The 23,249-nt window shown below is 47.4% G+C and overlaps 3 protein-coding genes across 5 annotated transcripts in view; 1 reads left to right on the plus strand and 2 right to left on the minus strand.

Annotated features, from left to right (window-relative positions):
* Positions 1-268: 268 nt before the first annotated feature.
* On the minus strand, positions 269-3,905 carry NIFK (nucleolar protein interacting with the FHA domain of MKI67). The gene is made up of 6 exons (XM_019617246.3): positions 3,721-3,905; positions 3,518-3,643; positions 2,804-2,912; positions 2,057-2,268; positions 1,764-1,841; positions 269-810 (listed from the first exon to the last, which is right to left on the minus strand). The coding sequence occupies exons 1-6, from the start codon at positions 3,844-3,846 to the stop codon at positions 634-636; spliced, it is 828 nt and encodes a 275-aa protein (XP_019472791.2). The 5' UTR covers positions 3,847-3,905; the 3' UTR covers positions 269-633.
* Positions 3,906-4,019: 114 nt separating this feature from the next.
* TSN (translin) lies at positions 4,020-9,224 on the plus strand. The gene is made up of 6 exons (XM_085228461.1): positions 4,020-4,354; positions 4,438-4,531; positions 5,856-5,952; positions 6,620-6,735; positions 7,298-7,377; positions 7,690-9,224. Exons 1-6 carry the CDS (start codon positions 4,289-4,291, stop codon positions 7,924-7,926), a joined length of 690 nt encoding a protein of 229 aa, XP_085084587.1. The 5' UTR covers positions 4,020-4,288; the 3' UTR covers positions 7,927-9,224.
* Positions 8,411-23,249, minus strand: part of LOC100546146 (uncharacterized) — a 44,900-nt gene continuing 30,061 nt past the window's right edge. For 2 of the 3 annotated variants that reach the window (XM_085228459.1, XM_085228460.1), the window contains exons 4-8: positions 21,471-21,645; positions 20,506-20,710; positions 19,457-20,079; positions 17,592-17,737; positions 8,411-16,791 (exon numbers count right to left, since the gene is read on the minus strand). In XM_085228459.1, the coding sequence (XP_085084585.1) occupies positions 15,996-16,791; positions 17,592-17,737; positions 19,457-20,079; positions 20,506-20,710; positions 21,471-21,645 (1,945 nt within the window). In that variant the 3' untranslated portion in view covers positions 8,411-15,995. The remainder of the gene's footprint in view (positions 16,792-17,591; positions 17,738-19,456; positions 20,080-20,505; positions 20,711-21,470; positions 21,646-23,249) is intronic. The other variant, XR_014884481.1, reaches the window with a different exon arrangement.

The raw sequence follows: 23,249 nt of genomic DNA on the forward strand, positions 1-23,249 counted from the left end.
TCCTCTGGCCACTCCACATTGTGGCAAAGGGTGACGTTCCCAGCATTGCTGAAAGCAGGACTGAAAGCTTGCTGGGGCAGCATGGTGTCCTGTTTCTGCACAAGACAGCTCTGGGAAAACCTGACTGATCACCAACAAGATGAAATTCAAGGAATGTCTTTCTTGAGGAAAAAAAAAAAAACCCTCTCCCCTTCTATTTGTGTGAGAATTCACATACAGCACAGACTTTCAGTTAAACAGAAGCACTACCAAAGCCAACGCAACTAAGAACAGTTAAAAATTGTATTTTAAGTCATCATTAATAAGTATAAAATACAGATGCCATCAGCAGGCTCAGCATGGACAGCCTAACATTTCCTTTCAAATCTGTGTGTGCTAGAGACAAATTACAGAATAACAAGGTTCTGGCATGACTGTAGGCACTCATGAGTGCAAAGTCAAGAAAATCTTCACAGGCAGTGAAGATACAGCTCCACAACAGCTAACAGGAGGGGAACTATTTGTGAATATTTTCCCTGCCCATGAAAGACAAACAGTCTGGTCAGAAAAAACTGAGACAGGGCAACAGAAGCTCCACCTCATTTTGAGTTGAGAAAGAGGAAAAACACGGCTATGGCTGTCAGAATTTTAAGCCTACTTTTGTTTCTTCAGGTTGTTTTTTTTCCTTGGCTGTTTCTTTGGTCTCTGCACAGCTTTCTTAACACTTGGAGGGGGCAGTTTGATCATTATTTCATTGTCATCTGTGTCATCATCCGCTTGCTGAGCTTTCCGGCGCTCAAGCACTGTAGGCGTACAGACTGGAGTAGGATCCTGAGAGATCAAAAAAAAAAAAATCAAAAAGAGATCATTCATTGCAAAGCATCTGCCAGACAAAGTTGTCACTACCTCCGTGGTACCACAAGGCACCTCAGTGCAGCCTTCCTTCACAACTTCCACGTCTTAGAGAAACCATTTTGTTTTTATAACTGCCTTCAGGCAGTACTTCTTCAGACTAGAAGTATCATCTCCAGAAGAGCAGATGTGAAATGCAAACCTAAATTAATGTTTTCCAGTATGCCATTATGAATGTTGGTTTTCTAAACTTTTTATTTCCTGACTCAAAGCACTAAAATTCTAAGATAGAAAAAGTTAGAAAAAAAAAAACACACCTAAGTTATTAGCGAATGGCAGATAAAAACACCACGTCCAAGCCCACAGCAGAGCAGAAACATTACAGTCTTATCATTTCAATCATTTCTCACAATTGAGTTTTCCTGTCTTTCTAAACACAGCCCTATCCCAATTATGAAAAGTAAGAAAAATTAAGTAAATTAAAAAAAAAAAAAAAAAAAACAGTAATAAAACAAAAATGTTGATACTTTAAAGATTCTGACTGTTGGTGTCCCACATCTCAGTGCTGATGACCTGATGCTTCCTTTTATCCTGCTAGTTTTAGCTGGTATTAACTTTTGAAATACTGGAAAATCGTGCCTGGAGAGCACGAGGGAGATGGCAAACTGCTAATAATAATGCATAAGCAGAAGCCTTTGCTGCTAATTACCCCAACAGGATAAAGAACTGAGGAAATTCAACTGCTGTCTTCCATTCCAATGTGTTTATCCACCTCAAAGGACCCTCTTTTGCCTCACACACCTCCCAGAAGAAAACAATGCCCAGTTTGCAGGCACTGAAATCAGCAGAAAGAAACCAGCTGCAGACTTGAACCATCTGTCTCAGGGTGGACGGTTGGGGTGCTGGGCAGCACCAGCACTGTTTGATCTTACCTGGCTGGTCAAAGAAACGTTCTGTTTGGCCTTTGATGTTTTAACTTTCTTCCTCTTCACAGGAAGGCCCTGTGCAGCCTAGGAAGCAAAACGGATGAGGTGAATCATTACAAATTTCCCATGTGAAGATATAAACTCTTACCTAACAGTCTATAGTTTTTTTTGCTTTTTAACTACAAAAGCTTTGCTACAGGAATCACCCAAATTACACACAGTCCGGAGCTTAGGAAAAGCCCCTGTTGCTCTTCTGTGACCTACAAATCAAAACCTCATCAAAACCACCCCAGACTTACAAATCCAGGGAAGCTGTACTTGATCCCCTTTTCGGCCAACCTCTTCCGCAAGCAGTTCTCCTTCCGCAGCAGCCGCTTCGCCATCTTCGCCTTCTCAACGAGGGAACGGACCTTATTGTAGCGCTTCACTGCTGGCTGAGAGGGCTTCTGAAACATCCGGTCGCTGTTTTTGAAGAGGTTCGCGTGGACCCTTTCAGGAGGCATGAACTGACCTGTACCACAGGCATACGACAGCAGGTGATAGCAAAGCTGCTCTTCTCACCAACGCCAGTTGGGTTCCATTGTAACGTTACCCACAGCCGTAGCAAGCGCTGTTACAGCATTGTAGGAGTGCAGAAGGCAGAAAGTAACTGAATTCGAGTAGAAAGGGAGTGGAAGAATGGAACAAAAGAGCACTCGGAGAGACCCAACTTTCAGAACTGATGCAGCTATCTGGCTCACATTCCTTTAAGAAAGACACCTGAGAAGCTTGCTAATTTCATTAACCTTTTAACCAAAAGAACTCCTAACGACACAGCTACAACAGTTTAAATGAAAAAAAAAAAATCTGCATTAAAGGAACGGGCTCTGCAGCGACCTCACCTCTCCCTGAGACTGTGCTATGTGATCAACACAGAGGAAAATCCCTTGGGGACAAAGAAAACCATTAAGGAAACAAGATTCTTCATAAAGCTCCCCGAAAAATAACACAAGTGTACACGGATTTGCTCTGCACGTTACAGAACGTGCACTTTGGTCCATACTCACACTTGAGCAGTCTTTCAGAAAAGAGGTAATTGTTCATTGTGTCTGCAACAATCTTGGCCACATCGTCACACTCGAACTCGATGAAGGCATAACCTTTGCTCCCTCCTGTCTGCAAGCAACAGCAGAGAGACCTGAAGTACTGCTTTGGTAGCTGAAGAACTGAATTTAAATGTTTTGTGCTTCCAGAGTTAATGCACATTTTCAGCTGCATATAATGCACATTTTCACACAGCTCAGTGAGTTCTCAAAAAGCACCAGATTTAGTCCCACGTTGGTCAGACAGAATTCCTAAGTATACACCTGTGCATGAAACAAACCGCTCAGCAGTGTACGCTCACCTTCCTGTTGCTATTCATACAGCAATGCTAGATCACGACGGTCAATTCAGAAACACAAAGCCACAAGTGAGACAGCACAGCCCTTCCTGGGACATTTCAGGTTTTACCGTGAATCAGTGCACTCTGCTCACCCTTCTCACAAATCTACATCTAGGTGGGGAACAACGGGCCCTATTAACAGCCGCCGTGACCGCCAGTGGTGGTTCTGATACCGCCAGCCCTACGTCTTCACCCTCGAGTTCAACTTCAAGCCCTCGTTTCTCAGACACGACGAGTGGCGGGGAGCCTCCCGCCGCCCGCTCAGGAAATCGCAGCCGAGTTCCCCACGCGGTGCTGAGGGCCGGGAGGCGTCGCGGGCCCGCCAGGCTCTACGTACCTTCTTGCTCCTGGAGAGCCGCAACCGCCGCACGGTGCCGAACTGCTCGAAGTACTGCCGGAGCTGCGGCTCGCCCAGCCCGCGCGGGAGGTGCCCCACGTACACGACGCCCGGCGTCAGCTCCTCCTGCGGGGCACAACGGCCGCGTCAGCGCCGAACAAAGCGGGTCGGGTCGGCTCGCCCATTCCCGCAGCCCCACTCACCTCGGTCACCCGGTTCTTGCTGACGCGCCGCACTTTCTTCCGGACCGCGCGCTGCAGCTGCGGCTCCAGGGACAAAAAGGATGCCGGCTTCCCGGCTCCCTCCGCCTCCGCCGCCGCCGCCGCCATGCTGCTCCGCTCGCTGCGGCCGCCGGAAGCGCGTCATCCTCCCTCGCGGCAGTGTCGCGCGGCAGTGTCGCGCGGCAGTGTCGCGCGGCAGTGTCGCGCGGCAGCGGTTGCGCGCAAGCGCGTGCCGGCTCCTCGCCGTCTCCGAGCAACGGGGCGCTGCTCGCCCCCCGCCTCGCGCCCCGTCTCCTAGCAACGGGGCCGCGTCCCCGCGCAGCGCGGCCTTCGCGCGGGCGGCGGCAGCGCGGGGAGGAGCCCTCGCGGCTCCGCGCCGTGACGCCGGCCGCTCCCCGCCTTCGCCGCTTCCTCGCCGGTCCGGGCTCCCCGGCTCCCTCCGTCAGGCGCGGCGCGGGGCAGCCCGGCGACGCTCAGGCGCGGCGCGGGGCAGCCCGTCGCGGCGGGAGCCGCTCGGAGGCCCCAGAGGCGGGAGCCGGCGGCGGGCGCCATGTCAGTGAGCGCCATGTTCGTGGCGCTGCAGGGCGCGCTGACGGCCGACCAGGACATCCGAGAGGTGCGCGCGGGGCCGGGCCGGGGGGCGGCGGGCGGCGGGCGGCGGGCGGCGCGCTGAGCCGCGGCGGCAATGTGTGTCCGCAGGAGATCCGGAAGGTCGTGCAGGCGCTGGAGCAGACGGCCCGCGAGATGCTGACGCTGCTGCAGGGGGTGCACCAAGGGAACGGATTCCAAGACAGTGAGTGCGAGGCGGTTCGTGGTAAAGAAGTAAAGCTGGCTAGCGCAGGAGTCGTCGTGGGGACGAGTAGCCCGGGCTTTGTTGTACTAAGGGCTTTAGCCCCGCGTTCTATATCAACGTCTATAATTGGAGCTTTCTTAATACTTAGAATTTCTCGAAGGTGACAGGTGGCAGTGAAAGTAATGGCGCTTGGTCACTGCAGCTGTATTTCCGTGCCGGTTGAGCTGGTGCTGCTGCCAAAAGAAGCCGTGCTGTGCGTTGTGCCCTCTTTTGTGCCATCACAAGTGGCAGCTTGCTGCTCCCTGCTGCAAGGTCCTTTGTAATGAGTCTTTTATCAGCAGTTGGAGTAGAGAGGTGGAACTCGAGGAGATAGCAGAGAGCCAGTGAAAGCACTTACCAGATTTAAACCAGGCAAGGCAATCTGTAATGCCGAAGGGAAGGGCGAGGGGTGGCTCGAGTTACCTTCATAGAACTGTGTGATAACTGGAAGTTTGACAGAGGGCAATTTTCTGTACTGGTTGCTGGTACTTAAAACATTATATTGCACCATAGCTTTCCTCCCTTCTCCAGGGATTTAAAATAGCTCTTGGCTAAACCTGTTCCCATGGAGCTGCCACTGGCCTCCTTCATTGTGGGGCTGCGGCTCTTTTGTAGTGACTGATGACAGAACCATTCAGTGCAGTGCGTGCTGCTGCTCAGTGTGTCAGGCTGCAGTACTGCATGTACAGGCCTTTAAAAGTACAGCTCTTCTACCTCAGATGGGGTCTGTCTGACCTTGCACTCAGTGCCCCCTTCAGCCTTTCCCCATATCCTCTTCTCATCTGTCCCTCATCACTACACATTTGTAGCCCCGTTCTATGCATGGGTACCAGCCTTATTTGCTCCTTGGTTCAGTCTGCAGGTGAATAACACGTTGATCCTTTATTCATCCCTTTCTTCCTCTGTCCGTTTGCATCTCCCATTACTTCTGTGTGATTGTGTGACCTGATGTTTTCTTCAATCAATATCCTCTACAAAATGCAGACTTCACCCACAGCTTAAATTCTGTGGCAGAAGTAATTAGTCACCATTAACAGTGTTCCATAAGTAACACTGGAGTGTCTTGTCTCAAATTCAAAGCTAAGGAGCCAAAACTCCGGGGTATTTGTGACCTCCATGTGCCTGGTGCTGTAGCTATGACTGCTCAGAGCAACCTGAATGTTGGTGAGCTGTCTTGGACAAAAGTGAGCAGTGTGTTCAGAGGAGCATTAGTGCAGTTACAACTCTTTGTTTTCAAAATCCTGTTTTTTGTCGAGCACTGAACGTTGCATTGTTTCTTTTTCAGTACCAAAGAAATGTCAGAAGGCTCGGGAACACTTTGGTACAGTAAGAACACAGATGGAATCTCTGAAGACCAAGTTTCCTGCTGATCAGTATTACAGGTGGATCTGAGTATGGGGCGAGTGTATTTGGCACCATTACTTCAGCGGAGTGATTTAAAGGCTTATGGGCCCAGCAGTTCTGCTTGAGAACTGATGAGCAGTAGACTAGTGTGAGATCTTAGAAAGGAAAACTTAAGAAATTGGTGTTCTGTTGGAGCGCCCCTTGTTTGTGAAAGCATTTGCTGCTCCATTAATTTCAGTTAAGCTGTTAGGTTAGGGACATTTCTGAAAACATGGCTCTAAATCTGCCACAAAGTAGCTGTTTGATACCACAGATCATAAATGAAGTCATTGCCTTTGTTTTATTTGCCACCAGAAGGGGACAGTGTATAGCAAGAACAAATCATAGACCAAGAATGCCAGCTCAGAAGTGCTGCTGGGAGACAGGAGGGAAGGAGGTGGTTGTCTGGTGGGTGTGACAGCCTGAGAAACAGTGAGCTGAGCAGCTGCGTGAGGGCTGTGAGCAGTGCTGATGTTCAGCAAAGGGGTAGTTCTGGGGGACTGAGGAATGGATTTCAAGCTTAGTGTAGTTTGGTGAGCAAATAATCTTGCAGAGTGTGATGTGTAATGGTAGAAAACAGTCTATACTGCAGACATCTGAAATGCTCGTTCCTCAGTAATGGATGTTGCTTATTTTTTTATCATGATTTGGTGTTTCCTTCAACAGATTTCATGAGCACTGGAGGTTTGTGCTTCAGCGGTTGGTGTTTCTGGCAGCGTTTGTAGTCTACTTGGAGACAGAAACGTTGGTGACCCGAGAAGCTGTTGCAGAAATACTTGGGAGTAAGTTCGTTGTAACAGAAGAGAGAAAACCTGTGAAGTTTTCAGGTGTTGTAGCTTGGAATTGGAAAACTGAATGTAAACAAAAGTAGTTATGCATTAGTAAGTTCTTCATTGCGAAGAGCGTGCATGCAGACTGCCTCTCTGCCAAAAGAATAACACAAGGGTGACTGCTTGTTTTTCTCACCTTTTGGTTTGGTGTTTAAAAAGAAAAGATTTTTTTTATGCTGTGAGAGAACCGTTGCCTCTCAGAGCACAGAATTTGAGGGGGAAAAAAAAACACCAAAAGAACTGTAGACCTCTCTGCTCTATGTAAATTCAGTTATTTTGTTAGATTAATTATAACCTATTGCAAGTCTGGTTGAGGATATAAAAGATGCTAAATCAAAATGCTATGAAGAGGCAGTAATTGCATCATATACAGGAAAAGGATGTTTTTTATTTTGTAATAATATTTCGTAAATTTGATATTTCAAATTAGCTCCAGTAAATAAATGCAATTTCAGCTTGCTGGCTTCTGCTCATGTTCAGTATCACCTGATCACCACTCTGCTTTTTTTCTTAGTTGAAGCTGATCGGGAGAGGGGCTTCCACCTGGACATTGAAGACTACCTTTCTGGTGTCTTGACTCTGGCCAGTGAGCTGGTAGGGAAGATATCCATGCAAACGTTTGGGTTGAAACTGACATAGAAGTAGCTGGTATTGTTTTAAATGTCCCAAGTAGTTTGTGGAATTATGGTTTGTATCTGAATGAGTCTGACCTTTAGCCAACTGCTTGTCTGCATGTCAGGGTTGTTCCTCACTGATGTATTAAGTGTTAATCGAGGCTCTGGATTGAAAATTCACGAGTCTGGTCAACAGATCTGCTGCATTTGCTAAAGGAAACGATGGGAAAGGGGGAGTGGTTGGGTGTGTTCCTCTGACGTTCTCCCAGGTGATTTGTGCCTCTTCTCCCAGGCCAGGCTGGCAGTGAACAGCGTCACAGCCGGTGACTATTCTCGCCCGCTCCGCATCTCGACTTTTATCAACGAGTTGGATTCGGGCTTCCGTCTCCTCAACCTGAAGAACGACTCCCTGAGGAAGCGTTACGACGGCCTGAAGTACGACGTCAAGAAAATTGAGGAAGTGGTTTATGACTTGTCCATCAGAGGACTCAATAAGGATGCAGCGGGTGGTGCGGGTGGAGAGAAATGAAGGATGCTGATTTTAATAGCATCGTTGATTACCTCAAATGGTTGCCAAGTTTGGAGGCGTGCTAGCAAAGCCTTCCTACAGTAGTTTAGAAGAACTGCAGCCGATAGCTGCTCTCTATTTTCTTACAAAAGGTGTAGTATGGGTGTTAGATCTCAAAATGTTTTGTAAAATCATGTGTAGGTTAGCGCTGCAGGCCCTCTGTTCCCAGTTAAATTCCTCTGTCAGAACACACATTGCTGTTCTGTGCACAACAGCAGGTGGTCAGTAACTCCCACAAGCCAGAATTCTCACTGGGTCTGTAGTGTTGCTTCAGTACTCTGGGAGTTGTGTGCTGCAGCTGTTTCTACTCACACCCCTTTAAAGATATGTGCACAGCATGCAGCTTGGTGCAGATGTTTGTGACATCTTAAAAGCACAGTCTATAAATATCAGTATGGATTTTCTAAGACACTGGGTTGTTTTGTTTTCTGTTGTTTTGTGTTGGTTTTGTTTTTTTTTTCAATTTTCACCTACATCAGTTAAGTTGAACAGGTTTGCATAACTTTTATTAACCAGATCTTTTAGAATGGCTCCAGTTAGTGTATCTCCCCTTGGAATCGGTGTATTACACCCGGGTGCATCTTTCTCATTTTTCCCCTCCAACGTGCCTGCTACCAGAGTGTACAAGGCTTTCTCAACTATCTGCTTTTACTGACTGCTGTCTCATTTACTGACATGAGTAAATGTTGAGTTTAAACACAGTCATTTACATTAGGAACTCCGTAGCTTTTTATTTCCTTTTGAACTAGCAAAGTTTATGAATAGAGAAGTGTTAACTGACAAAGTGCAGGTAGAATTTGAGTTTTAACAACCTGTATAGGCCATGATTGTACTGTTTCCTGGGTTTAGAAAAAAAAAAGTTCACACAGTAAAATGTATGCCCCCCAAAAGGGAAACTGTTAGGGTCAGATACTTTGCATGTGAGATATTTGCAGATACCAACAGCCTTTTCCATCTGTGCGAATGGACAGATCCATACCTCCCAGAGCATTTGTTCTCTTGTCCTTGATGACTTTGAGTCTTTCCACTTTCTTACTTCAGGGGGTGCAGTAGCACAAGAGAAAGAAGCAGCTTGTTTAGAAGGAGGATTATTTCCAGAGGATGAATATGAACAATCAAGCTTACGTGGGTTAGTTAGTGTTTCAATTAGTTGACAAACGTTTCCCATTGTTTCAGTTATGTTTTTATTTTGTTTATTGGAAGAAAATGGTTTCTTGGTTACTTTGGCCAATAAAAACTGTTCTTTGGCCATTTGGTAACTCTGTTGTCTGATTATCTGATGTTCCTGTCTTTCCTTCCTGGGAGCTTAACTTGAAGTACCATAGTTCAAATTCAGCCTTCATGTGTATGTGGGCTCACTTTGGGTGTACGCTGTTACATGGAGCACAGTCACCAGCTGGCAAGCAGAGTGCTAGTCAGTGCTAGTCAAGCTGCACACAGATTTGATAGACTTAAAAAAAAAAAAAATAATTAACTTGTTAAACAAGTTAAAATAGAGAGATATGAAGGAGGCTATTAATGCCATGTCCAAGATGCAGCAAGGCTTATCTTCAGAGTGTCTCATAATATTTCACGTTTGTCCTCATCCTGCCATGTAACAGCCAGATAGTGTCCCCCTATCACAGCTGAAGAAAATGAGGGTATAACTTCCTGAGGCCCTTGGCACTGAGTCCAGCTTTAAAAGTGTGTGTTTGTTCTCACCTTGTGCCACTGTTTGCTTCTTTCTCACTTCAACCCTGTGGAGGTGGGAGGAAGGAAGAAATTAAGCCAGTTCTACCATCTAAAGCAAAGGCTCATGAAACAACGCCCTTGGGCTCTGAGACTGGGACCAAGCTTACACAGGAAATGTGTGGGAGCAGAGGAATTAGAAGCTTCCTGAGCATCAGACTGGTGCCACTCAGGTTGGAGGGTTCTTGGCATGTGGGCTTGGGATGTGAGGCCACCTGGCAGGACGGGTTTCTTGTTGCAGGACATGTGTTAAGGCTTTATGCTGGCTTAATGTCCCAGCAGCTTTGGATGTGTTTGGTCATGGAACAGCTCTGCTTCCTGATGTTGAATCCCATATACAGTTTTCAGTAGATGCCAGATCCGCCAGCTTCTGCATCTCCTGTGGCTTTCTGCAGCTGGTGAGATAGCAGTGCTGTGCCACACGTGCAGACATGCTGGAGCTGTGAGAGGGACAACTGGAAGAGCAAGTCTCAGGGCTTCTAAAGTCTGCAAGTCATGGCATTGTTTTGTCAAAGGCTGTATGAAGAGCAAGTGCCTGACACTGCAGCGTCACCTTCCCCTCGGGTGTTTCGCAAACCCCTTGTTCTTTCCTGTTCCTAGGTTCTGTGAGAGCTTAGCATCTTCCTCTGGAAAAGCATTACTTGCAAGAGGCAGTCTGCATAGTGTATTTACCAAGCTGGGTCTGGGGAAGGGAAAAAGAAACAGCAAACATTCTCCCTAAGGTGCAGCAGGAAAAGATGGGCGCATGCATCTTTCTGGAGCTTCCTCTGGACAGATAGCTTGTAGGATCTCCTGGCCTGGATGGTGAATTTGCACTTAATGCTGGTGCTAAATAAGCTGTACTTATGTCTCGCAGTCGGGAGCAGAGGAAAGAAGGGAAGACTCAGAATTGAGTTGGAGGTCTCTCCTCTCTGACCCTCCCCTTTCCCAGCAGTAATGGAGTAGGTGAGTCAGTGGGGAATCAGAATCACTCAGGTTGGAAAAGACCTTAAAGATCATCGAGTCCAATCACAGCCTAACCATACAACCGTAACTAACTAGCCTCTGCTAAATCATGTTCCTGAGCAGGAATGCCAAGGAGAGGCAGAGCTCTGAAGTCTGCAGAAGCTTGATGGCTCATAATAGAACTCTGAACCAACTCCTTCTTGGTACTGAACACACTGCAGCGTGTGCGGGCAGCTGGGAGGGGAGGCAGTGAGTCAGTGCAGGAGCACCAGAGAGTCTGACTCAACAGCCAGCACAGCTGTTCTCTGAACCACTTTGGCCTGAAATGTGTTCCAGCGAGCGCTCTCTTGGATTGTCTTTGTGTTTGCTTACAGCTTTTTTCCTCCATCTTGACGTCATTTCTCTGCTGCTTCTTTGCTTCAGTAAAAAGGGTACTCAAATAGTTGATTAACTGTTATTTGTTAATAGCACTGCCTGTTCAATCCCTGCAGATCAATGAAAGTACTGACCTGAAACCATTCAGGAAACCATTAGGGGTGAGCAGTGCCATAGCACAGGATGCAGCGGAGACTTCAGGGTGGTTGTTTAACCAGCTCTGTCTGCTGGAATTGATAAACTTCAGCCCGAGCCCAGCACCCTCTTCGAGCTGGCAGTTGTTAAAGGGCACATCATCACCTCCAGACTGCCCTTTTCTGGTGCCAGCACACGTCTTTGTGCAATGAACTGGATTAAGGAACTGCTCTAGCTGAAACAATCCTTTTCAGAGGTGCTTGCTCCGAGCCCGGTTCACTGCACAGCGCTGCACACCATGTGCCAGCACGCAGAGGGAGGCTCCTTCCTCACCCTGTGGTGCTTGATTTAAGTGTTTGCTGAGCTGTAGTGCTATCTGCTAAGTTGCCTGATTTTCTTGCAGTCATTAACTGCTTCCAGTTGTTAGCAACTGCTGAGGATTTTCTCTACGGGCAAACAACGTCTTCCTTTACTGCAGAGCAGTGCCTTCTGTGCTGTAGAACCTCACTCCCCTTTTTCAGCCAGTAAAGTCATTACACACCAATGCAATTAACAAGAGCAGAAAGTAAACACGGATGACTCCTGGCTCTGCGTGTGGATAATGACCTCGGCTGCTCATCAGCAGCCCATCCTCCCTCATCAAAGGACTGACTGCTGTCTGCTGTTTGGTCATGTGGTGCAGCTCCATTGAAATGTAGAGGCTGTCCAGAGAGCTGGCTGCCTGTTCAGTTCAAGGGGTGTCAGTAAGTGTTTGACTTTGAAAGGAACAGTCCTTTACGGCATAGCATCTCCTGTACGCTTGCTGTGAGCCAGGCGTAAATTATTTAAGATATCTATTTCCAGGCAGGTTTTTCTCCTTGTGTTCATTGCCACTTCTGGCTTGCTCTGGGCAGCCATCGCTGGGGCACTGCCCTGCCTGAGAGTGACTGTCTCAAAACAAGCCCTTGCTTGAAAGAAGGGGGAGCATGCTCTTGTCTGAACGTTGGTTCAGCTGCACATTCACACTATGGGTATACAAACGTCCAAACTGCTTCTGTTGGGGAAAATGTAAGATCCTCAGCACGTGTACTAAGGGGAAGCAAAACTGACATCCCAAAAAGGTGCTTTATCCATAAAGCCTGAAGAGGTATCTTTGATGTGATGCCAGAAGATGTGAATCCTTGTCCTGCTGAGGATGCTGGGGACAGAATGAGATTCACCATTTCCTTCAGCCTAAAAGACAGATCTTTCTCTAGAGCAGAAGTCTCTGCTTTCTAAAGCTGTTACTCTTATCTCCTCATGTTTGTTGTTCTTTTTTCTCCAGGTTTTCCCACCCAGCATGCTTACTCTTGAAGTGGATTTTCTCTCCTTCTTTGGGTCCTGATCTCATAGAGAAATCTTAATCCAGCATTGTCTTTCTGGGCACCTTTTGATCTCAAACTCTATGATAAAGACTGACAATTTCTTCCCCCCCTTTTTTTTTTCCTGGTAAGCTACCAGTAAGAGTCATACTAAATTCCTGCTAATGGTTCTTTATGAGTTGCAATGAATTAAGGGAGTAATTTGACGTTCTTCTTTTTTTTCCCCTTTATCCCAGAAGGATCTCTCTTCCTTCTGTCCTCCTTATACCAACAAGGTAAGTTGGAAGGAGTCTTGAAAAGTAATCTTAGTTTTGTCAGTCATGAATTCTGAGAAGCATAAAAGTATTGTATAGTCCTAAGAAGGCCAGTTTGGAACAAATGACTTCCTTGGCTTGTAGCCTGCTTCCAAGCACTGTGTTATGACAGCATTTTGTCAGGTTAATCAGAAATGGAAAAGTACAGCACGGCTAATCTCTAGGGCTGCCCTGGAAGATGTGTGCATGTGATACTGAAAGACCTGCAACTTCCCAGGAGAGAGACCATCCAGGTTCAGAAAGGTACTTGAGGATTATGGAAACTTACTGCCTTGTTAATGTGTTGGCACTGCTCACCCTTCCTGTGCAGGCTCACCTCACAGCACGAGCGTTCGCAGGGCCGAAGAGACCGCTCAGTGCTGTGCTCCCTTCAACACCTGTAATTTAAAAGCAGGCAAGCAGCTGAGTACACACTGGATACGTAAAAGATAATATTCAAAACACAACTGTCTAGTGGGGCATGTTCCACAATCAGTCTGTCCCTTACCACAGCAGATGTCCCAGACCCAAGAGCTTGTACTGTTCCCTTGTTTTAGGACAGGGCTACAGCACCAAGTACATGTTCTGTTCGTAACTCAACACAGGGCAATTATTCATGGGCTTTCTTTTGGGAGTGTGCCTGGTGCAGAGGAAATAGCCAGGCAGGCTGCTGCAAACACTGCCTATTTCCTATCATACTTAGAAGAACCCAGAACCTGAAAAACAGAATGATCATCCAAATGCAAGATTGATACTGAAAATTTGATCTTTTCCATATACTTATTGTTTCCTAACCTTTTGGAGCAGCCAAGGAGACCAGCAATAGCTTGATTTAAATATATGACTGTACCAACAGTTCACCTCTGGTTTTGAGTGTGAATTGAAATGGAGAGAACTGAAAAACACTGGAAAGTAATTGGCATCTCAGGACGCAGCAGCAGCTCTTTGTGGCTGTGAAAGCCACTTGCCATATGGATAACATATTACGCTTACTGTCCTTATGTCTTCTCTTAACACAACTGCCACGGGAGGTAATGAAGAGAAGGATGCTGCATTGCTCTGATCGTGGGAGAGAAAATGAAGGCACAACAAGCTGTTGTTTTTTGCATGGTATGAGAATGAGGCTCAAAGGCGGTTCGATGAGGATCTGTCATGAGAGCATTGCAGAAGTCTTCATCCAGCAGCTGCTCTGCTTCTGTGTCAATTTATTTGAAAAACAAACAACAAATTAAAATAAGTGCCTCATGCTATTCACTGGCTGCTCAGTGCATGTTTTGGGGAACAAACAATTTGTTGTCTAACAGCTAGAAATAGCTGGAGGGAATGCCAGCTCACTTGTGCTGCTGCCCTGACAGGCATTTTGCCAGCTATGGCTCACTGCAGTGTGCTGCCACCCTCATCTTGGATATATGTTTGCAATGTCTCCAGAGGATGCAAATACTCCTATTTTCTCATGGACAAAATAAAGCACTAAAGAAAAAATGCAGCCAGCAAGCATGTTTCACTGCTGGTGTCTTCTTCAGTACCCGGAGCAGAACAAGGAGCCCCAGCAGCTGCAGCAGAGGGACAAACCTGGATACACTGTGGAGGCCTACTTAAGTGTTGGGTCAATGGAGACCTTACAGGATCAGAGCCTACCCACCTTTGTAGAGACAGCCCTGTCCGCCTTTGTCTGTGCGCTAGCTGATGCCGATCTCTGGAGAGATACACAAATATGCTCCTTATGTGTATCAGAAGTATCTTGTTGATGGTGAATAATGCTGATTGGCTTTGTCCTTACCCTGGGGATCTGAATGAACATTTAAGGACTGTTCTCTGAGATTCGCCAACCAAAATTCAGGCTCCTTTAATTTAGCCTCTCGGGCTGTAACATGGCCTTTGTCGTGTTAGTCACAGCGTGACATTTTGCTGATGGTGTAATCGTAGGGCCACAGTCAGTGGTAATGTCAGGCTGAAAAGGTTAGGGCCTTTTTGCCTTTTACCACTGTTCATCTTCAAGTAATTTCCCTGCCGAGGAACTGAGAGAGGCTGGACCTTACAGGGGAGCTTTGTGGTCTCAGGTTCAGCTCTCATTTCTCACGTACTGGGGCCTGACCTGCCCAGGCAGGACTGTGGCCAGGCACAACGTTTTGTGCCAGTTATTGTTTCTGAGGGCAGCAGGGCTGCACTGCCCTCCCAGTTTCATTAGGACTACTTCTGAATTCTGTTCAGGAGACACAGGCAATCGTTCACTCAAATGCCACTCACATCAAATGAAATATCTACTCCAGAAAACCCAAATATTTCTTTTAAAAAATACCCACCTAAAGTCATTGAAACATAATTATTAAAAGCTTTTATGTTTTCTCTACAGGACAATGTAAATTGTTCCTTCCAGTTAAATTTTGAAATACACTAGATTACATCATTTAAATAATTGCATTTTAAGTTCACTATTAGTGGTAGCAGAGCCATATTTACATACAGTTCTGAAATATTTTAGATGCAGTGTAATGTTTCAGTCTCTAAGTCCATTAAATACAGACTTCCATTGGGGGGATACCGCTCTTCCAATGGTCTTTACATGTATTTGGGGTGCACACGCAAGAACCCCTTTTATCATCTGACCTTTCTCGTGTGCTGTGTGCATGCAGCTGGATCAGAGTAAATTGACTCCTACTTGACTTGGATTAAATATGAAAGACCTTTTAAAACAAGTATTGTGACTGAAGATACAATTGAAAAATGAAATACAGTCCTTAGGAGTAGCGATGGAAAACATTTTCTCCAACTTTCCTCCTCTTCTGCATAATACTGCACCTAATTTTGACCCTGACTTTACCTAATGCTGATGAAATATAGTCAATGGTAGAAACCTCTCTCATGTTATCAAGACTGGCTTTCAACAGAATTCATGCAAAAGCAAGCATCATACGTCATTCTCCCACAGTGCAATATTAACAAGTTAAACTCATTATTTTCCTCCAGAGGTCTGCTCCTTAGCAGGCCGCTCTGTGCATGTTCATCAGCCACAAACAGGCTCTGAGTCCTGAGGCTGGAGACTGGGATTAGGCTGTAACATTTGGTTCCAGTGCTGCTCAGTAAGTAGTTCATGCATCAGACTCTTTCCACGTTGTCCATGAAGCAGAGCAAATTCAAGCCACCCAGGCTCTCAGGGGTCCTCGCATGTGGCTCTGGCCAAGCCCAGTGTCACTGCGTGCTGCCCACCCCGGTTTCAGGGCCTGGTATGAGGCGTGCTGATCATGATGTTGGGCAGTGCGTTCCGACGCTTCTTCCAGGAGCCCAACTCCCGCGAGTACCGCCTGATCTGCCGGAACCAGTGGTGAGTCCGTGCCCGGTCGCTGTCCCGGAACACAAACGCCTCCCTCCTGATTTCAATGAGTTCAAAAGTGTCGTCACAGTCAGGATCAGTGGAGACAATGCAATTACTCAGCCTCAAGGGCTCCCTGAGCAAATGGAACTTCCCATTATTTTTGTCCCTGATGAGTACCAGTACAGCATCCTTCACAGGCCCTGGCTCAGCTGACTCCAGGCTGGACTCAGACACACGTTTCATATTCACCAGGAGGAGGACCTGCATGTTCTGAAACTTCAGGGTCTTGCTGCCTTTCTTTACCCACTGGCCGTCAGGGGGCTGGGCCAGCTGCAGAGATCCCTCCATCACAAATCGTGTTTCCTCCCGCAGCCATCCCACAGTTTTGAGGGCAGTTTCCCTCATTTCTATGTTGATGACTTCCCTCTTCTTCTTGCTGTCTTGGCGAAAGGAGCGGAGGGTCCACGTGTTTCCTTCCTGCTTGGTTTTCATGTTGATGTGCTCCAGGTGGGACTCGATGCGGCTCTTGGCCTCCCGCAGGCTGCCGTGATCTGGGTGGTACTCAGTGGTGGCCTTGATGATTCTGCTGAGCAGCAGCGGGTACTTTGTGACCCTTTGCAAAGGGGCCATCAGAAAGGACCTCAAGTTCATCCGTCGCAGTGCTGTGTTGTCATTCTGGGACACATTGAGGAATATTCTGCAGGGATTTAAGAAGAAGGAATGAAATGGTGGCTGTTTTGTCAGCAGATGCTGCAATCCTAAATGCAAAGGAGCAGCGAGGTGCTGACAGCTGCTGAATGCTGCTCTGGTTTTAGCAGCCTTGTGAATTCTGTCTTCTCAAAAATTAAAAATGTCTGTAGCCATGCTCAGCTGCAGAACTGTGACAAGGGGCCTGATATGCTAGAATGTAATATCTTAGCAGTCATCTGTTAATCACTGTAAAACACTCAGGGTGTGATCTTTTTCTGGTACACACTGACGTAGGCCCAAGGCAGATACCTCAGCTTATACCAGGTTACATAAACTTGTAGGTTCTTTCATCATTTGATTGCAAAGCTCTCTAAACAAGAATTTGGTACTGTCATCATTTTATAGCTGTTGCAGGGGAAACAGAGAAATGACTCACCACGCAGGCTGGGGCTAGAAATGGGAAACATTCAAGTCATGCATACTTCAATCAGTGGTTTTTCCCAGTGGAAATCCAAACCACTGGTGCTCTGGTGCAGGGACTGAGAATGTTCTTAGCTGGGTGTTGTTTAGCAAAAGCCAAGATTTGTGGGCAGTGGGCAAACACCAGTACCACAAAATACCGTACACAGATGGACACCAACAGGCTGCTTCACTGAGCATTCTGAGGACTGAACATATTCTGAAGCATAACGTAAGCTCCTCACCCCAAGACACTGCAGTTTATCCCAAATGAACATTAGCATCAAAACTTTGATCTAGTTGAGCTGACAAAGGCTGTGCCCTCAGCTTGGTGCCCTCTCTTCTCACCTGAGCAACTCTTTCTCCTTTTCCAGAGCATTGAGCATGTTCACAGAGGAGGACTGCTGAAGACAGTAGGTCTGAAAGGCTGGCAACATGTTGACGAACTCTAGAAATATTTCACCGATGCACACGGTCATCAGGTCATCATCCCCCTGCAAGCATGCAATACAGCCCCTGCTGGGTTAGCTCAGGAGAAGCACAAGCACAGAGCCTGCATTCAGTCCTATCACTACAAACTTCCTGTAGGATATGGAGAGCAAACACCTGGGCTCACCCTGTTGGAGGAAAGGCAGTCCCTGCATGTCCAGGAGCAAGTGGCACATGGGGAGGTGAAGGGAAGCTGCTCTAACTGCTTGCTCTTCTACATGTAAAGAAATGTCTTCTCTGCTTCTGTGGGCTCAGCCAGCTCAACAGACCAGGAGCTAAAGGCCAGAGTCAGCCTTCTAGTCAGGAGGATTTTAAGGGGCCCTTCTTGCTGGCAGGTCTGCCAGAAGACTAATGCAGCAGTGCATAAATTAACAGAGAAAGTTTAGGCTCAAATGGGCGGGGGAGACATGTAACTCAGGGAACAGACATGGCAGTTAGCACTTCTGCATTTGTTCTGAGCAGCTGGACTGGCTGGGAAGCAGGATCTCCATCAGTTGCACACTTACTGGCTACTTTGATCCTTAATTGAAAAATAAATTTCATAGTAAATTGCTCTTTGATTTCCAGACTAATCAGAAATATAAGCATCTTGTGCCACATCGTGCTTTTATCTTTGTCTAGGTGCATGCTGATGTGCTCTGCAATTACTACTCATTTCAGCAGCAAGAGAGGGAGCAAATTCTCTGCTGGCAGCTTTTTGATGCAGTACTGAGCTCTGACTGCAAAGGGCAACATGGAGGAGGAAACAGGGAAATCCACAGCTCTGTAGAAGCCATTGTCTCAAGAAATTATGCACAGAGGACAACCGCAGTGCATATCTGTCTTCAGTGTGTCAGGTGCGTGAGAGAGGCTGTCAGTTTCTGAGACACGTTGCTCAGTTTGATGCGCAGGGTTTCAGAGAGGGAGAAGAAGGATGTGTTTTCCTAGAGTACAAATGCCCTGATGAAATTGACAAAGCAACGAGTGGGGTTTGGTTCCTCAAAGAAAGGATGGTGTGAAGCTGTTTATTTGTCCTTTGCAGCAACTGCTGTTCTAGAATCTTATTTATATTTCTCCATCCTCTACCTACTACACTGATGGGATAGGAGAATTCTTTGTGCAGGGCAGAGTGCATCAGTAGAAGCAACTGGTATGCAGAGCTGTAAGTAGGTGCAAGTTGTTACCAGAGCAGGGAGTAGCCAGTGCTGTCTGGCCCTGCAGCCAGCCTAGAGGCAAGCTGCAATAAACTGCAACCTCACACCACCTTAGGATTGGGTGAGCATGTGGCCTGCAAGCTCGGTCCTCTTATGCTGGCCAGACCAAACTGAGCTCTGTGACCCTGTGGTCACACTCTTAAAAGTGTTCAAGCTATCTGGCTTAAAGCTAACTATAGTAATGGGACAATTAGGTCCTTAATGGGATAAATGGCTGATGACTTGCTGGGCAGCCCAGTCTAGTGGTTGGTGACCCTGCACATAGCAGGGGGGTTGAAATTCGATCATCATTGCGGTCCTTTTTAACCCAACCCATTCTATGATTCTATGACTAGCATAGCAGTGAGGCCTGCAGCTGTGACTTGGCACAGATCTACTGCAATCACTGGTTTACAGTAATTGAGGGAGCAACGGACTGGGGAGATGACCAGAACCCATGATCCTACCTCCCAATCCCCCTACTCCAGCTGTGCTGCCTCACTAACACAAAACCTATTCCTATCTGCCCCGTTCAGCGCACAGGCATCATACCTGATCAAAGGCCTGATCGATCTCTTCCTGAAGTATCTCCAGGAAGCTTTCATTGAGGTCAATGAGCTCCTGAATATTGCTGAAGATGCCAAGGAGCTGCTCCTGACTCAGCAGCCCAGCTGCCTGCATGGGGAGATAGAACTCCTCTTTGATGATGCGCAGGTCCTCTCCATAGCTGGCCTCCGTGTTGACAAACTCCAGCACGGATTCCTTGCGCTCCGTCCTGCGCTTGCGGCACTTCTCACAGAGGTCAGCCCGCCTCTGATTGCAGTTCTGCATATCTGTCTCTACTGGGAGGTCCCTTTCTCCACAGTCGGTACAGGGCCGGTGGGCTTCCCAGGCCTGCAGGGAGCTCAGTGTTTCGGATGCCCTGTTCCTCCACTTCCTGGCTGACATCTGGCTAATGCCACTGTCTGCCCTCTCCACCTCTGCAGACTTGGTCCGGGTGGCCTCACTGGGATCCAGGTCATCACGGACATCGTTCACACCCACAATCCCACTGTCTGTGCTCAGGCTGCTGACGTTGCTCCAGTGATGTCTGGAACGGAGGGAGCCACGTGGGGTGCGCCGAGTCTCATCAAAGCTGCTGCCATGGCCAAGGTTGGCTTTTGCTACCACTGGACCTGAGAACAGACACAAATCATTACAGGCGCTGCCAGCTGAACAGAGCTCACCTAGGGAACTCAAACTGGCACAGCCAGAAGCAGCAGGAGCCCCAGTGGGGAGATCTGATGAAAGCAGGGTTGTTGGCTGTCTACCCTCCTGTTTTGCTGCTGGAAAGTTAGGGAGTGGAGATCAGAAGTAATTGGCTCCCAGGTGAAGCCTGTCTTCCCTGCACTGCCTATACCTGTGAACTTGTTTTGGGCTCTCTCTCCCGCTGCCATCTGCCAGACAGGAACACAGACACAGCAGGATAGATCCTGATTTCTTGTATATCGAGGTTAAATCTGGAATGCTTCCCTCTCCCAGGTCAGTAGAGTTACACAGTATTTACACTAGAATAGCAGGTCTAAGCATCTGGCCCACCACAGAGTGCAGACTGTGCGTACCGTAGTCTCGCTCCTGCCGGCGCTTCTGTGCATGCTGCCGTGCTGCAGCTGCAATCTTCAGCTCCAGCTGCTTCCTCTTCACTGAATCTGTTGGCATGGGGTCACTGAAATGTGGCCGCAGCCGGCACTCCCTCTGGGCCTTGGCACCATCCGTGCTCTCATGGACGATGTCAGAGCTGGATCGGCGGCAGCTGGGACTGGAGGTCTGCAAGAAAGGCAAGCGGGGTTGGAGCAAGGCAGCGGTCAAAGCAATGCCTGGTTTGCAGCCACTGGATTTCAGTTGCCAAAGGAGAAAAAAGGCAATTCATTAGCAGTGTGGTTTGAAATGCAGCTCTTCTACACAATCAGTTTGGGATGTTCTATGATTCTATAATCACAAACCCCAGGTCCCTCTGTCTTTCTTGGTTCCAACAGCAAGAACTCCTCTCCCCTGTGGCTCTGTAGCTGTCAGTACAGTGGCTCAGTGGTGGCTGGGCCACAGCTGTCGAATAAGCATGGAGAAGTGAACAACATAGCCCTGGCTAAGGCTCTAAAAGTGGCAACTGCACCAGTCCTCCAGGGATCTAACTTTGCTTCCCTCTGATCTGTGAATATTTCAGAACTGCTGGCCCAGGCCTTTAAGCCTCACCTACATTAATGGATTGACAAGTGAGGACAAGAGAAAGACCTGGCTGATCTCCTGGTCAGTGCAGCAATGAAGGGGTGGTGGCATGGTGAAAGCCACAGGGGGATTATTGCTGAACTCCCTGCAGTGGCAGATAGGCAAGGGCACACAGCTGACTCCCATTTCCTTAAGTGTAATAAAATAGGCACTAGAAGTCCTTCTGATAAATTGATCATGGGAGTTGATGTGATCTCAGATGCCAAGCTGCCCAGCTTCTGCAACAAAGAGATCTTTCAGCACTTCTGACAAGAAAAAGTCCTAAACAAACATACAAAATGAGAGGTGAATTCCTCTCCCTTACGTTTCCTGCAGGTTGAGTATCACTCGATTTCTCATTGCTTGTCTTATTCTCCCAGCTCTCTGTTGCCATGGACATTGCTGTGGCTTGCTGGCTGTCCTCTGGAGGTGGGCGATCGTCTTCCTTCAGATCACACTGTCCCTCAGAGGGGGATTTGGCAGCAGACTCAGCATTGCAGCTGCAGGGAAAGAAGCAAATTCTGATGAACATCACGTCTGCAGCTTACCTGCCATTCCTGACCCAGATGAGACTGAGCAGAAAGCCACAGTCTGATCAGCCCAGTCACAACAGGTCAGGGAAAGTTCAGGCAGGAATCTAGTCTTGTTGGCATAGATTTCTGTGTCTGTGTTTCAGGAGCTCTAAATACAGCTCTGTTATAGCAGTGCAAATGGGTAATTGCACTCATACCAGCATCAGCCTGGGATATCAAGTCTCAGGTGTTCACAGCACTATTTTGTGTTCATAAAGTGTGAGGTTTACCCACTGGGACCAGAAAAACCTCCTTCTAAATAGGCTATATCCATTTTTCCTGCTATTTAAAAAAATGCTGTCAACAGAGAAGCTATATTGCTCACGTGGAAGAAAATCAACTGCAAGAAATCACAATACTTTGAAGAGATTAGAGGATTAAAGGAGCTCTCCCTCTGTTCTTCATCTCATATGATCCCAAACTCACAGAAACTACTGGAAAGATTTCCTCTGCTTTCAGGGAGCTCGTGATCAGGACCTTTGGTGTGCTGAAGAGCCCTGAAATAACTGGCAGCCTCTGAGTCTCACTTGGCAATTCTGGGGTGCTCTTAGTCACAGCTGTCTGCTGGTAACAGAGGCCTGGCCTGGCTGATACAGGCAGCCTGTTCCAACCCCACACTCCTCTCCCTGTAGATAACACCTCCCCAGACATAGTCTGATGCAAAACCACTGACTTGACACAGTAGTTGAAGGCTGCAGTTTGTGACACAACCTGCAATTCCTTTTTTTTTTTTTTAACAGGCTCTAAGACACTTTTCTGGCATGCATAATGAAGCCTGCTTGGAATAATTTTATTTTTTTCATTTTGGGATTACTTAGGGCTTGGATTCTTTTAAGAAGGGTTGTCAGGACAGAATATGGATGTCTGTGCATAGTGGAAGCTGGAAATATTTAAGGTTATGAATGTACCTTATGCTTAACAAACATCTTCTAGGATAAAATTTGCTTCTTTTTGAAGGCTTCACTTGTGAACTGATGCTGGTAGGTCATACTGCTAATGCACAATTCCAACACTGCCAGCTACGAGCAAACACATGAGACAGATGGGCATTTTCTTTACGATGAATGACAGTTGGCTCTGACAACAAACCATCAGCCAATACTGAAATCATTGAAGAGGGAACAAATCTCCCAGAACACAAACTGGCTCTTGTTGTCAGGCCAAAAAAGTTGGTCTGCAACTTTGCAGCTGATACTTGTTCATCTTCCTCCATCAGTGCTTCCAGGTCCCAGCTGACACCACCAGATTTACCAAATTAAAAAGAGTTGAGCTGTGGGTGTGCAGCATTGGCACAGTGTAACAGCAGACTCCTGGCTTTTGCTGTGCTAATGTCCTGCTCTGTGGATTTGGAAGTGCCATTTCGACCCTCCTGGCCTGTAAGAAGGAGAGGCAAAAAGCCACACTGTCCTGGAGAAGTCTGTGTATCTGTATTAGAACACTACAGGCACACAGCAGGGCTGTGGTCCCATGGTACTGGCCTGGTCCTGTCTCTTTCCTCTCTCCTGTCCCCAACCATGTGGCAGTATCACTCC

This window comes from Meleagris gallopavo, chromosome 7 (assembly GCF_905368555.1).
Source record: "Meleagris gallopavo chromosome 7, MGAL_WU_HG_1.1, whole genome shotgun sequence".
Classification (NCBI taxonomy): Eukaryota; Metazoa; Chordata; class Aves; order Galliformes; family Phasianidae; genus Meleagris; species Meleagris gallopavo.